Source organism: Podarcis pityusensis (assembly GCF_964106645.2).
Source record: "Podarcis pityusensis genome assembly, chromosome: 5".
Taxonomy (NCBI): Eukaryota; Metazoa; Chordata; class Lepidosauria; order Squamata; family Lacertidae; genus Podarcis; species Podarcis pityusensis.
In genome coordinates this window covers 14193202-14209406 of record NC_138032.1, presented here as the reverse complement: position 1 = coordinate 14209406, position 16205 = coordinate 14193202, and the positions used below count along the sequence as shown (strand labels likewise).

Here is a 16205-nt window from a genome sequence, read left to right as displayed (position 1 = left end):
ACTGCCCAGATGGGGCTTCAATCTAACTTCCATTGCTTCTTTTTCCAGTGTTCCGAAAGTTTACTTGTCCGTACACTAAGCGTTGCTCCGGGCCAGTGTCAGCCACCCAGAGTACTTGGCAAACCAAAGCATAAGGAAGTGCAGCTGCAATGGGGTAAGCTGGAAAGAGGAGCTTGCTTTCGTAATTGGTTTTCTCCTGTGCCAACAGTACAGTTTCGTTTCGTTTTCGTTTGTTAAAAAGGTACCTGCAGCTACAGTAAATAAAAGTCCATCTGGCTCAGTATTGTTGACTCTACCGGCAGCACATCTTTGGGGTTTTATACTGCAGCTTTTTCCTAGCTGGAAGTGGCAAGCCAGGGGGAATATAATAATATATAAAGGTAAAGGGACCCCTGGTTGTTAAATCCAGTCACGGACAACTCTGGGGTTGCGGCGCTCATCTCACTTTACTGGCTGAGGGAGCCGGCGTTTGTCCGCAGACAGTTTTTCTGGGTAATGTGGCCAGCATGACTAAGGCGCTTCTGGCAAACCAGGGCAGCGCACGGAAATGCTGTTTACCTTCCCGCCGGAGTGGTACCTATTTATCTACTTGCACTTTGATGTGCTTTTGAACTGCTAGGTTGGCAGGAGCAGGGACCGAGCAACGGGAGCTCACCCCATCGTGGGGATTCGAACCGCCGACCTTCTGATCGGCAAGCTGTAGGCTCTGTGGTTTAGACCACAGCGCCATCCTCATCTCTTATAATAATCTATAGGATTACTATATTGTAAATAATTAGTGTTTGATGTCTAAAGGGTTTCCATAGGAAATGGAGATTTTAGTACAGTGGTACCTCGGGTTACATACGCTTCAGGTTACATATGCTTCGAGTTACAGACTCCGCTAACTCAGAAATACTACCTCGGGTTAAGAACTTTGCTTCAGGATGAGAACAGAAATTGTGCTCCAGCGGCAGCGGGAGGCCCCATTAGCTAAAGTGGTGCTTCAGGTTAAGAACGGACCTCCGGAACGAATTAAGTACAGTGGTACCTCAGGTTAAGTAATTCATTCATTCCGGAAAAGCATACAAAAGCATTAAAAAATAAATAAAATTGATATGTTATATCAAGCAGCAATGGGGGAAGTAAGGACGCATCTTGGGCAAAGAGTGGGAAGTCAACTTTTTTGGGGGGGGGTTATTAAATTTCATGTAATTTGGCATTGATTTGTTTAAAAATTAGAAAACTAATAAATATTATTTGGCCAAAAAAAACACCCCACACACCAACTTAACACAGCTTCTGGAGGATGCCCTTATTTACCCTGAGGCTTTTGACACTATTATTTCAGGACCCACCTTATTTTTATGGTTGTAAGTTGTTTTAAACCGTTTTCCTTGTTGTGTTTTACTGTTGTGACGTGACCTGGGACCTTAGGGTGAAGGACAGGGGATGAATAAATGTTAAGAATATAGTAATTATTATAATGTCTTTTTTATTATTATTCAGATGCTCCTCCTGTGTCAGACAGCAGTTGTCACATCTCGGCATACAGTGTAGAAATGACTGGCCCCGAAGAGGCGACATCGGAGGTGTATCACGGTCTGGGTCTCGAGTGCACGGTTGGCGATCTCCTGCCTGGGACAACCTATCACTTCAGAGTGAGGGCCCTGAATGACGGAGGGGTAAGCCTAAGCGTTAGAGTGGGTCCTTGGGGAAACCATTGGGTTGAAATTGCAGCTCTGATCAGGACCTTGTGACAATATTCCTATATAATAATAATAATAATAATAATAATAATAATAATAATAATAATAATAATTTATTATTTATTATTTATACCCCACCCATCTGGCTGGGTTCCCCCCAGCCACTCTGGGCGGCTTCCAACAGAACACTAAAATACAATAACCTATTAAACATTAAAAGCTTCCCTAAACAGGGCTGCCTTCAGATGTCTTCTAAAAGTTTGGTAGTTATTTTTCTCTTTGACACCTGGTGGGAGGGCGTTCCACAGGGAGGGTGCCACTACCGAGAAGGCCCTCTGCCAGGTTCCCTGTAACTTGGCTTCTCGTAGCGAGGGAACTGCCAGAAGGCCCTCGGAGCTGGACCTCAGTGTCCGGGCAGAACGATGGAGGTGGAGATGCTCCTTCAGGTATACATTACATGGCCTACCTTCAAGGAGTTTAATATGTTCCCTCCCTTTTCATTCTTACAACAATATTTCTATTTATTTATTACATTGCATGGCCTATCTTCAAGGAGCTTAATATGCCCTTCCCTTTTTTTATCCTTACAACAACTCTGTGTGAGGAAGGTCAGGCTGAGAGGTACTGACCAGTCCAAAGTCTCTGACCTAGACCCTGCAATAACCATCTGAGGCCCTTCTTTGTGTGCCTCTTACACCAGACGTCTGGAGGGGGGACACACACACGAGAATGGGCCTTTTCTGCAGTGGCTCCCTGTTTGTGGAAGACTCGCCCCAGGGAGATTTGTCTAACGCCTGCATTATACATCTTTAGGCACCAGGCGAAAGTTTAAACAGATGGTATGGGTATGACCCATGTCTCCCTGGTACTTTTCCTCAGTGTTCGAATGTAGGGTTGTACACCACAAAGCCATACTCAAGAATAGGCTTATTGGCATCAATAGTCAAGGCCAGTTTCAGTGGGCCTACCCTGAGTGTGACTTGGTTGAGTACAACCCGTAATATCTTACGCAACAGGCTACAAGCTAGTTTCTTTCCTTGGCCATGGGCTAGGCTTCTGGGATTCCACAGTGAATGTTCAAGAGCATTATATCTGTGGAGAAGGAGGGTTCGCTAGCAATTCTGAGGCACTCGCTATGAAGGATGAGGGACTTAACTTTGGCCAGGAGGGGAAGAAATCCTCTTATTGGGCCAAGAGGTTGTTTGCTGCACGGATATGGTTTTTGAAGTGTGGGGAGGAAAATGAAGAGAAATGTCCATCAAGATCCTTCATTTAAACATACTAACAAATAGTATGTGCGGTTTATATTGTGTAATAATATATATGTTTTATTTCCCTTCCTTTAGTATGGGACGTATTCCGAAGCCACAATAATCACAACCGCTGCTGGGGCCCCCGGGCAGTGCAGACCACCTTCCCTTGCCTTCATTTCTGATACAAGTGTACTTGTTAGCTGGGAGGTAAGAGGAGCGCTTTTTAAGTGCCGTAATTTTCATTTCGCAGCCCCCACTTAGGGCTTATCCACACTTAACCTTTCCAGGCACAGGTCCGCATTCTTTGGGTGTTGTTGTTGCTGCTGTTTTTGACCCTGAGCTTTCCCCATGTAAAGCCACTCTTTAGCGCTCAATCGGAGCAAACGTGAATTCAAGTTTTCTGCAGATTGCTGTTTGCTCCGATTGAGCTTTAAAGAGCTGGTTTTCGTGGGGGAAAGCTCCAGAGCAAAAAACAAACAAACAAACAAACAAACACAGAGCCACTCAGACAAAGCGCTTTAAAGCATGGACTGTTCCTGGAAAGAGCAGAGGAAAGGTAAGTGTGCATAAGCCCTTAAATAAACAAGAGTCCCGGTCTGCTTCTGCAGCAAAACAAGTTGCTAGAATCACGATACGATAGAATCAATCACACCACGGTGGGTGAACGGTGTTTTGAATGCTCCCTTGCCATTGAAAATAAAAACTGCAAATGGAAAACTTTACACAGAACGTAGAGAACCAGGCTAGAAATTTTCTCCCTCCTTTGCTGGTTCCTTAATTGCAGCAGTGAGTATTCACTTTAATGTAACAGATGCTATCAAAAATAGCATCCCCCTGTTGGCTATTTGCAGTATGGTAGCGCTGCAGAGAGCTTGCTGGGGAGACCATGCATTAAAAAGGGACTCAAAAATAATTTAAACAAGGTTTTAATAACAAAAACAAAAACTCCATTTACACTAAATACATCAACAAACCAGACCCAACCACCAGCCCATCCCCCAGGGTAAAGGGAGAGCTAGGTGCTGCTCCTTATATACTACACCCAATTGCTGATGCAGCTTAATCAATACAACTCAGCAGCACCTGCTATGTTTCACAGCTGTAAAGCTGGGTCTCGTTATTTTGCTCTGGCCCTTGCTCTGGCCCCGTAAAGACATACACATCGAGTGGAACAATGATGAACCTTTACGTTTAAAGAAACCATTCAACACCCCCACCTGCAGCTCCAGGGTCTCAGACAGCCCTTCATCTGCTGCCTGATTCTTTTGACTAGAAATTCCATGCAAAGTTTATGTTTTTACCATTGAGCTTTGGCCCCATCCCAGATAGGGGGTGGTCTCCTATTGTCCATTCTGACTTTTTTTTTTAGGATTCTGCCACCTTTACAGCTGCCGTTCAAATTTTGGTGCTTTTTAAATTGGGCTCCATTTTCTCTAACACCTAACTGAAGCAGCAGGATTCAATCATGTCACCTGTATCTGTATCTCTCCTCCATGGAGCTCAACCTGGTTTTCTTCCCCTTTCTCCTCACTACAACCCTGTGAGGTAGGTTAGGCTGAGAAAAAGTGAGTAGCCCAAGGCCGCTCAAAGAGCTTCGTGGCTAAGTGGAGATTTGAGTCCTAGTCTGTGGCTGCAAACACACTATTAACTTTATGGAAAATTCCCTCCCTGCCTCAAATAATTTTGGGCACTGTAGTTTGGGTGTTGGGAATTGTAACTCTGTGAGAAGTGAACTACAGTTCCCAGAGCATTTTGAGGATGGGGGGAGAATCTGCTTCAAATGTGCTTTAAAAGAATAGTGTGTATACCTGACTCGATCCACTTAAGCATGCTGACTCGTGGACCATAGTTTACGTTCCAGAGCACAGCCCGTGTACATTTTAGCACAGAAGTCTTTAAAAAGTGGCATCATGGAACACACACACCTTTATTATTTCAGGTGTGTACTGAAGAAAATGTTAAATGAGCTTTAAATGCCACTGCTTCAAAGTGATAGCATTTGTTTAAAGGCAATTTAATCTGGCAGGTGCATCTAGAGTTCTGTTATCTCTGTAGATTTACCAGAAAGTCACAGGTGAATTGTCAAGGCTTTCCCCCGTGTACAAAGGGTGGTGAAGGTTTTTACGCTGTCGAAAACGACTCGTAAGGCTGCAAAAGGTCAACTGCTACATTTCCATTGGAAGTATGCAGAGTTTGAAAGTTTGAAATAAATGAGTGCGGGTTGTGTGACGATCACAATCCGTAGCCTTTCATTCCTCGAGAAAACAATAATTTAGCAGACTGAATCTTAAACCACTATTCCGAAAGCCTAAATGTGTGATTGTAGAATCCCTGGCTGGAGTTTTGTCTGTCTCCTTAACCCCTTTTTGTATCACGTCGTCCTCAGCGTCTCTGCCTGGCAATGTGACCCAGATGTGTAAGAATAACCCCTTTCTCCTTGGCTGAGGCCAAAAGGGCCTGAGGTTTGCCTCGCCCACCTTCCTCCATAAGAGCCAACTCCTAAGGGCCGTTCTTGTTTTTGCAGAATCAATATTTAACCCTTCCTTTCCTTTAGAATTGGGACGCGGGTGGTGCTGTGGGTTAATCCACAGAGCCTAGGACTTGCCGATCAGGTCGGCAGTTCAAATCCCCGCAATGGGGTGAGCTCCCGTTGCTCGGTCCCTGCTCCTGCCAACCTAGCAGTTCGAAAGCATGTCAAAGTGCAAGTAGATGAATAGGTACCGCTCTGGCAGGAAGGTAAACGGCGTTTCTGTGCGCTGCTCTGGTTCGCCAGAAGTGGCTTAGTCATACTGGCCACATGACCCGGAAGCTGTACGCCGGCTCCCTCGGCCAATAAAGCGAGATGAGCGCCACAACCCCAGAGTTGTTTGCGACTGGACCTAACGGTCAGGGGGCCCTTTACCTTTACCCTTAGAAACCCAAAGCAGACTGAGAACCTAGCCTGCCCACCCCCCACTCCCAGAAACAATTCTGGATGGCTTAACTTTCTGTTCCAAAGCATTTCATATCTTGATTAGGTCTCAGCTTCCTGCTGATTTCCTCTCAGTGGAATTCCGCTCATTCCTGATTTTAGAAATCTGCACTGAAACGCAGCTGGAACAGCACTGCTGGAGACCGCCAGTGCTAAGAAAATAGTTTTAAATCAGGATGGACCTCCATTCTTGAGACTCTCACCCCCTCCTCAGCCACACATCCAGGCACAATTTAAATGATCTCTGTTGTTGTTGTTGTTTTTAGCACTTGCCTTCCTGTCAACCTGTGTAAGGCCATTTTAGGCTCAGATATGACCCAACAGGTTTGTGTTTGTGTTTCAGAGTCCCGAGAGCTTTGGTGCTGACATCTCAGAATACAGACTGGAGTGGGGAGAAGACGCAGAGTCCTTAGAACTCGTGTACAGTGGCACAGGCAACTCCTTTGAAATCAGCCAGTTATCAGCCGCAGCACACTATTTCTGTAGGCTACAGGTAAATCGAGACGCTTAACTTTAGGATAAGACTGCTAGATCATGAAGAGAGCTTGCTTTATGTTGCTGCCGGGAGGTACCTCCTTTCTTCTTTACGCGAGTGTGAATGTGGGGTTTTTTGCGAACAAGTTAGGATCTTGGTAGAATCAAAATGGAATTTTAGTTCCAAAGACTACAAGCTCTAATTCTGTGGATAATTACAGTCTGTGAGGACATCGAGACCAGAGCCGGCCCAGCCATTAGGCAGGGTAAGGCTGCTGCTTTAGGCGGCAGAAGCCCCCCAGGCTCACACATTTACTCAGTCCTGCTAAGCCACGATTTGGCTTGTCCTTCAATCCAAGCCGTTGGCTCAGAAGATTGAAATGGGGAAGATAGTTGTTTTTTTGGGGGGAGGGATTATATGCAACTTAGAATACTGGAGTAATCTTTATTGAAAATCTAAAAGATATACAAAGCTACTTATACCCAGCATGGAACAGTTCATTCAATTGTACACATTCATTGTTATTTTTAAAGAGTAGCATAAAGTCAACAATCTTTTACATGAGATCTCTTTTCCATTCTCTCAGATTTTTATGTTTGAAATGTTCTGTGCAAGAGCTGCTTTTTCATAAAAGCCAACATTTTACAAGCCATGAATCCATTCATTATATAGTAAAAGAAACACAACAACGCAACTGTTTTCCCCAGTAACAGTTAAAGTAAACTTCTAAAAAATATATATCATGATTTTCAACATTAAATGCAATCAAGAGGAGCTAGTAATTAATGCTGCTTTTCACTATACACAATGCTTATATTGCTGTGATAGTTGTCAAAAAACGAGAGCGCTATTATATAGCATAGTCACGACTCTCCAGGTCATGGGGTTTGTATTTGTTTGCTGGTCTGCACTGAACAATTAACTGTTTATAAGCGAACTGTTGTCAGCCCATGTTCCACCTTTTGTTTTGTTAAGCACTCTAGTCTTCATATTATCCCCCCCCCCCCACAGCCAACATAAGGCTTCACTTCCAATATTTTACAGATGGGAATATTGTGACCTCCCAGTCATGTGAACAATTATGACCTCCCAGTCTTGGGTGAATTTGACTTTGTAACTTCAGTCTTCTATATCTCCATGCACCGAGAGGCCTTGGGTGTGATGAGCACGTGACGTAATGAATGTTTCACTCCGCAGGCAATAAACCAGGCAGGAGCAGGACCTTACAGTGACCTGGTGACCTGTACAGCCCCAGCATCAGTCCCTGGTGCTGTGACCACTCTCTGCGTATCCGATGATGAGCACTTGGATTCCTCTCCAATTTCACCCTTTGTGTGCCTTGTATTGAACTGGGAAGAACCGTGCAATAATGGGTCTGAGATTATTTCTTACAACGTCGACCTCGGCGATGTTATTATCCCGGTGGGGAACGTCACAAGTTACGTCGTTAGCGACCTGCTTCCAGAAACTACATTCCGGTAAGTGCGAGTTTAAAACTGCAGCTGTTGGGTTTTTTTTTGGTCCAGTGGGCGCATTTTGAATTTTGAGAAAGTGCTGTTGTTGGGCGCCAGTCACAAAATGGCTTCCAGAGGGGACATGGGATAACACAAGATGGCTGCCATGGGAGCATGGCATAACACAACATTTTAAAAAAGCACACTCATTGCTGCTTTCCTCTTGTGTTGTGTCACTGCTTATTTATGCAAAACCTTTTGGTCTGAACATCCCCCAGAGCAATGAACAACATATTAATGCAACACAACAAACACACACTCAAAACAACCAAGAAATCCAAACAATATAACATAGCAAAATCATTGTCCCGTCAAGTGATTGACAGGCACAACAAACACACATCCAACACACACAGAGAGCTCACAGGACAGGGATAGACACCCTGGAGAGCATCTCCCACCTTTGGGTGGCATTGCCGACAAGGCCCTCTCACTTGTAGCTACCCATGCTTCAGATTGTGGGAGCGCTTCATGGAGCCCTGGGCCGATCTGTTTACTGCCATCATTCACTCAGGGTTTTGACCTTCTTTTTGGTCTTTAGATGTTTGGAAACTATGATAGCTGTTCTAGCATTGCAGTGCAAATGAGAACAGATTGAACTAATTATAACATACATCCTAAATATGGGGAACAATTAAAGGTTTTGCTGCACGGTGCAGTGTGCTCATTTTTCAGATTTTGGGCAGTGATTATTAAGTGTGCATATTAGCTCTGTTAATGTATCTTTGTGGATAAATAAGTGGCTTAGCTGATAATTATAATGATGATTCTTCTTTTTTCGTCCCCTGTGGACTTCTGAGAAATTATTTTAATTTAGGAATGAATGTCGGTAAAAGGTCGGACGGCGAATGTTAATTCTAAGATTGCTCAAAGCTGCCCCATCCTCGGGCCTCTTTCTAATGGCTCTTCAATCCAAATTATCTCTAATAATGGCAAGGGACAGGGAAAATGCACACTGAATTTTATTATTAGTTATTGCCTGTGAGGTGCTTCCAGGGTGCTTCATGACCATTAGTGGACCATTAGTATCAGCCCCATAAAACTGGGAACGGAGGCTTAGGGGAATTATTTACCCAATGTCATTCATAAGAACATAAGAAGAGCGGGCCAATGACCCATCTAGTCCAGCATGCTGTTCTCACATTGGCCAACCAGATTCCCACGGGAAGCCTGCAAACAGGACCAGACTTGGGGCATTGCCCATCTGTGGCTACTGCTACACAACACCCACTCAAGACAATGGCAGCTGTATCCCGAAAAGAAGGGTTGTGTTAAGCATTTATCACAGAGAAGGTGCAAAGAAATCTGTCCATCTGGGGGGGAGATGCTAGACTAAATGAGCCTTTGTCCAGCAAGCCTCTTAATATTCTTATGAAAAAATCGCTCCTGAAGATGGGTCAGCAGTAACTCTCAAGGTGCCAGTGAAATTAACTCTTTATTCAAAGAAATAAAACAGCTCAGGCCTAGTAAGCATAGCAACTCTTGCCCCTATGAGGTGATCATGGGGAGTGAAGATCTCCTCCTTCCTTGAGTCCTTCTCAAGCAGCCTGAGACTTTGTGTCTTGTCTGTCCCTGATCCACCCTCTTCTGGCCTCTTTTGGTTCTGGGAGACCAGCAGGGAGGGGAGCAGGAGAGCAGATCCCCTGGCTTCTTCAGCAGCCTGCCTCTGCTCTGCCTCTTGGGCTCCCTCCTCTCCAGCCTTTAATTCTGGACTTCTCTCTGCCACAGCCTCCTCCTGCTCACTAAACCCTGTCACCTCTTCAGCTTCCAACACCACCTTCTCCCAGTCTGCTCCCTCTTCTCCCTCTGATCACTCATCATCATCCCACCACCAGTCCCCTGGCTTGGAATCTTTCTTCCCCAGCTCATGCCTCCCTTCACTCCTCTGTGTTCAGCCAGTCCATGAAACTTACTATGCTGGACTGGCCATGTCTTGCTCCAGGATTTGAGCGATTAATGGCGCAAGCAGTATATACACAGCCCTGTTCCATGATGCTCACCTTTAAAACTTTCTGCCTTACATTCTGTAGGCAAATTGCTATGATGAGGTCATCCTGCAATTTCTTTTTCAAAAAATTGTTTTCTTTGAAATGTTTCCCCCCCCCCTTAAATCCTCTAGATTTCATACAGCAACATATACTTCTTAAATAAAACCCACTGCTATTTTTAAGGAATCCGCTTGTCTCTTTCGTATCAAATAAACAACAAACTTAAAAGCATTAACTAGGTATTCTGATTGAAAAGATTGCTGCACTTGATCTGTCTGGTGAGAAACGTAAGAGATTATTGTCCAGACAGAAGCAATGACCCAGGACAGGACATTTGTATCTTTTTAATGTTCTCCATCAGCTTTACGTTTGCAAGTCCAGTAGAGAGCTGCCGGTGTCCTTCAAGGAATGATGACTCAACACCAAACCTTGAGTGCTCCATTGCAAATCATAGAGGATGTCATTTTAAATTGCAAATGTAACATTTAGCAGAGGCTGCTGCAAAATTGTTCTGTGTTGCTTGTCTTTGTAGCCGCAGCAGCAGCTTCCGCTCCTTCTCCATCATTCTTATTATCACCTACGTAATTTTTATACTGCTTCATATTTCAAAGCGACATTATGCTTTTTTCTTGCGATTTTGCAACTGCTGCTTCCCGCATTGTTTTTGCTGCATTTGCGGCACCAAAGTGACCTCTTTGCGGTGCAAGCCCAGGCAGAATGTATGGAGGTCCCAGGCTGCCCAGACGACAAGACACGCCCCCCCCCTTGGCATCAAGTGGGCCAGAGGAAAGCAAAGCAATACACTGGGCACCAGGTTCATTCAAGATTAGTTATACTCATAGTAGACTCACTGAAAGTCCATCCATCAATTTCAGTGAGTCTACTCTGAATATAATTGGATATCACCCATAATTTGCTCAGCACTTACCATTTTACAATAATTTATTCAGTGTGCTTTTAATTCATTTGTTTATTTGATAATTTCTGTCCCATCCTTCAAACACGTTTCCCAGGACACATCACAAAACCACCACAAAGACAATAGGATTTTATATATATATATATATATATATATATATATATATATATATAAACTTAATGCAAAAAGCTAAAACAGCACTTACGATGCAAATCATGGTTTAAACTGCTCTTTTAAAGGCTCTTGAAGTAAAGCAGTTTTTGCCTGGTTCAGAAAAAATAAGTCAGTGGCTGTATATGCATGTCGTGATAAACCATGGTTTATCATGACAAGAACAAATTCAGGCATACTTTGGGCTCTTGTCTCTTCCAGTGTGACTCTAAGGATGATTTTGAGGCTTGTACTTCCTTTTTCTAATTAACCAACAACAACATCATCATCATCATCATGTTAAACCTCACAAACAGTGCTAAATCTTAAATAGGGCATGTCTGAAAGAAGCAAACTCAGTCCATAGTTTTTGAGTTAGCCCCACACAAGTCATGGCCTGTTTAAAATTATTTGGAAAGCAGTGTGACCTTGTCATTGCAAAAATACATGCAGATTTTCTGTATGAGTCGGTGTTTCTTGTGTTATTTAAAGAAGGAAATTGTCCAACTGGGCAATTAATCAGTTACACCAGCAACTTTGGTTTTTATATTTCCCAATTTGCAAAGCATTGGGCCAAGTCAGTCAGCCAGAAAACTGATGGTGCTGGTTCTGGCTGAGCAGTTTGGCAATTGGGTTCTCGTAAATAACGTTAACCGCTGGTTAATGGGTCTGATGAAGATAAAATATTTGGTTTCGTGCCCCAAAGTGGTTAGACCTTTCCGGCATCATTGCATTAATTATTTGCGCAAAGACAGCCAAAACGTTGTACTACCTGAGGCAAAATCATCCAGATCGCTTGCCCCATGATAAACATGCAAATCAGATAATTAATAGGTCACTCCCCTGTAATGGTACCTCAAAATTTTCTATCTGAGATTGCGTAATGCAGAGATTGCCATCTATGCTGGTGACACTCGTTTAATTTTGGGATGAGCATCTTGGAATTTTTTATATATATATATTTCTTTTTATATATGGTACCCACAGCAGCGCCTCAAAATTTGAAATGTCCCTGTTATTTGGAAGAGGTTGATGAGCAGACCATGGAAGTTTCTGTTGCTCCAACCTCATCTGCACCATGGCCAACTGGCTAGTTTTATTTACCAGTAACTCAGCTCCTGCTTTCATATATTTTCAAAGAACAGTTTCTGTCATCCTGACTTAATGCAAAAATACATCATTAGTTAGTTAATCAACTTGGCAAGAGCTCAAGAGTGCTCTCCTTGACTTTAATATAGCCCCATGGGGGCTGGGGGGAGAGATACACGCCATGTTAACCCTTTTGACCAATACACATTTAGACATTCTCATTTCAGTGTCAATTAAGCCATTATACTTCACCTCCTCTGCATCAAGTGAGGGGCAGAAAGAAAACCGATAGGCTCAAAACCAGCTTTTAACGTAATTCTTTTTTTCTCCCCCCCCCCCCCAACCCCTTGCTTTGCTGCTTTCCTACCATAGGATCCGGGTTCAGGCTGTAAATGGCATCGGAGCGGGACCTTTTAGCCACTCGATTAAAGCCAAGACCAGGCCTCTGCCCCCTTTACCTCCTCGGCTAGAGTGCGCTGCAGCCGGTCCTCAGAGTCTGAAGTTGAAGTGGGGGGAGAGCAGCTCCAAGCAGCACACTGCCGACGACATGCTGTACATCTTGCAGATCGAGGACAAGAACAAGAGGTAAGAAGAGGAAAGAGGATGAGGCTCCTTCTGATCTGCAGCTTTCTGTAGGCACGGAAATAAGGCAAGAGGTGCTTCGCTCATTCTGCTTAGAGGTGCTGGTGTTGCAAGCCCCAAAGAGGGTCCTAGTCTAGGTTAAAATGCAGCTACAGTGGTACCTCGGGTTACATACGCTTCAGGTTACAGACCCTTCAGGTTACAGATTCCGCTAACCCAGAAATAGTACCTCGGGTTAAGAACTTTGCTTCAGGATGAGAACAGAAATCGTGCTTCCAGGAGGTCCCATTAGCTAAAGTGCTTCAGGTTAAGAACAGTTTCAGGTTAAGAACGGACCTCCGGAACGAATTAAGTGCTTAACCCGAGGTACCACTGTATAAGTGACAGCAGTGCCGGATTTACGTACAGTGGTACCTCGGGTTACAGACGCTTCCGGTTACAGACTCCGCTAACCCAGAAATAGTACCTCGGGTTAAGAACTTTGCTTCAGGATGAGAACAGAAATTGTGCTTCCAGGAGGCCCCATTAGCTAAAGTGGTGCTTCAGGTTAAGAACAGTTTCAGGTTAAGAATGGACCTCCGGAACGAATTAAGTTCTTAACCCGAGGTACCGCTGTATAAGCTAAACAAGCTATAGCTTAGGGCCCCACTCTCTTGGGGGCCCCTAAAAAACTTAAAGGGGGGGGGAACTGGATGTACATATCCAAAATATAAGATAAAATAAATATTACTTTGATGAAATACATGTTTTGTTACGTGAAAATAGCTTTAGATACCTATTAGGTCCATAAATTACCATATAGCATATATTCAGCACAAAAAACAGTGACGATTTGTTGTTGACAAAGGACAACTGGACATATAAAGGGCCCCATTACCCTCAGTAGCTTAGGGCCTCAATCAAACCCAAATCCGGCCCTGAGTAACAGGGTGGGAAGGTGGGAACAGGTTAAAAACTATTAGTGCCCTTGCTGAAAACAGTTGTTGGGATTCACCACTGGCAAATGGAATATAATAATAATAATAATAATAATAATAATAGTTTATTATTTGTACTCTGCCCATCTGGCTGGGTTTCCCCAGCCACTCTGGGTGGCTTCGACAAAGACCAAAAATAAACTAAGATGTCACACATTAAAAACTTCCCTGAACAGGGCTGCCTTAAGATGTCTTCTGAATGTCAGGTAGTTATTTATCTCTTTGACATCTGATGGGAGGGCGTTCCACAGGCCAGGCGCCACTACCGAGAAGTCCCTCTGCCTGGTTGCCTGTAGCTTTGCTTCTTGCAAATCTGTCAGGACCGGTTTTATGTGGCCCCGGCAGCCACTCCCAGTCACCGCATTCAGCCACATTCTGGATTAATTGCAGTTTCCGGGTCACCTTCAAAGGTAGCCCCACGTAGAGCGCATTGCAGTAGTCCAAGCGGTAGATAACTAGAGCATGCACCACTCTGGCGAGGTGGTCCACAGGCAGGTAGGGTCTCAGCCTGCGTACCAGGTGGAGCTGGTAGACAGCTGCCCTGGACACAGAATTAACCTGTGCCTCCATGGACAGCTGTGAGTCCAAAATGACTCCCAGGCTGCGCACCTGGTCCTTCAGGGGCACAGTTACCCTATTCAGGACCAGGGAGTCCTCCACACCTGCCCACCCCCTGTCCCCCCAAAACAGTACTTCTGTCTTGACAGGATTCAACCTCAATCCATTAGCTGCCATCCATCCTCCAACCACCTCCAACCGGAATATAGTTGCTTCCCCAAAGTACATGTTGCATTCAGACTGATGCATTCTAGTTGCTGCTAGATAAGCCCTCCATGCTTGTAGCAGCAATCTTCTTATAGCAGAATCGAGATTTATTTGCACGTTGTCTAATCAAGCAATTTCCAAGAATATGCTGCTGGATTTTCAGAGGGTATCAGCTTGCCACCTGGTTCCCTCGAGTCCCATGATTTTAGCCCATTAGCCGTTCTAAGGAGACTGGCAGGAACTCATGCTTATTGTCTCATGCTTATTGTCGTGGGTATCGTGAACTGCAATTCTTTCCTTCTAAAGCTGCATAGTGGTAAAAGTGCCTTGATCACCATATAAGCCCCCCGCATTTGTAGCAATCATGTCCCCCTTTACAAATATAAGACACCAGTTGGATTCTGCTCATTGAAAGATGACTTGATTTGTCGTTTCTTGATCTGTTTAAGAAGCAGAAAATGAATAATTCATAACATAGTTTTCAATTGCCATATAAGCAACACTCGGGGCAAACAAATCTTGTTACCCATTGGCCTAAGTTAACTAGCCTTAGCCAAGCGTTAACTAGGTCGCAGCAGCCCCAAAAGGATGTGCTTATTTTCTTGCAGCAAACAGAGTATCTCGCTTCAGTGGGCTCCCTGATCTGGACCAGAACTATACAGCCAGACGTGAAAAACATCAAATAGCTGGGTTTGAATAGGATTGGGGGAGAGGGAGGAGAGTGAACAAATTGTAGTAATTTGTTCTAATGGGTTTAATTCGACCTTATTAGAACCAGCTTCATCAAGCCACATGTTGCATTCATCAGGAAAGGTCAGAAATGTTGTTTCAGCTCTTCCCATGCCACGTAAATGACATATGAGCAACTGTTCTGGAGTTGTTTTGTAATATAATGCCCATTGCTCACCTCTTCCCACCTCTGGTGCTGGTGTTTGTCTCAAATGACTTTTTTTTCCTGATTCGCTTTGGGAAGCGGGCAATATTCAGACTTAGTCGGTAATCTCAGTTTTTGATTCAGATTCATTTCACAAAACGTAGCTGTCATGACCGGACATGTTTGCCCTGGCTTTTTCTTTTTCTGTTAAAATTGCTTCACTTTGTTCATTTGCCTGCTGTGGAAAGAACTAAGAGATTCCTAATTCAGAGTCAGTTATGTTGAAACCGTAATCGATGTTATTATGTCACAAGTTTATTTAGGATGTCATTTCCAGCTCACAAATCATAAGTATAGCATCAGTGTTACAATATACGTACAGTCATACCTTGGATTACAGACGCTTCAGGTTGCGTTTTGTCGGGTTGCAGAATGGCGAAACGCGGAAGTACCGCAACAGGTTACTTGCAGGTTTCGGCAGCGCTAAATCGTGCTTTGCGCATGCACAGAAGCGCCGAATTGCAGCGTGCGCAGGTGCGCCACTGCGGGTTGCGAACATGCATCCCACACGGATCACGTGTGCAACCCGAGCACTGTAAAGAGTGTGTGTGTGTGTGTGTGTGTGTAGAGATAGATAGATAGATAGATAGATAGATAGATAGATGATAGATAACATTTTTATTTGCCTGGGACTTTAATGTTGTTGTTGTTTTTTCATGGTGTTTCAGAATGTGTCTGTTTCATTTTAGTTTTATGCTGCTCTTTTGATATTTTTAAAAGATTTTTGTTGTATGAACTATAATTTATACTTGGTTTCTAAATTTGCTGGCATTTTCTTAATTGAAAGTCGTAAGAAATAACTTCAGTGACCTTTTTTTAAAAAAAATGGAGAAAGCTAACCACAGTAAAGGTAAAACAAGCGTTTAGGAATAAAATCCTGATAGGATTTCCATGCATTTC

The 16205-nt window shown here is 43.9% G+C and overlaps 1 protein-coding gene across 2 annotated transcripts in view; it reads left to right on the top strand.

Annotated features, from left to right (window-relative positions):
• Positions 1-16205, top strand: part of FNDC3B (fibronectin type III domain containing 3B) — a 282075-nt gene that overhangs the window by 242835 nt on the left and 23035 nt on the right. For both annotated transcript variants that reach the window (XM_081007808.1, XM_081007807.1), the window contains exons 18-23: positions 49-154; positions 1489-1664; positions 3035-3148; positions 6256-6405; positions 7585-7865; positions 12420-12632. In XM_081007808.1, the coding sequence (XP_080863934.1) occupies positions 49-154; positions 1489-1664; positions 3035-3148; positions 6256-6405; positions 7585-7865; positions 12420-12632 (1040 nt within the window). The remainder of the gene's footprint in view (positions 1-48; positions 155-1488; positions 1665-3034; positions 3149-6255; positions 6406-7584; positions 7866-12419; positions 12633-16205) is intronic.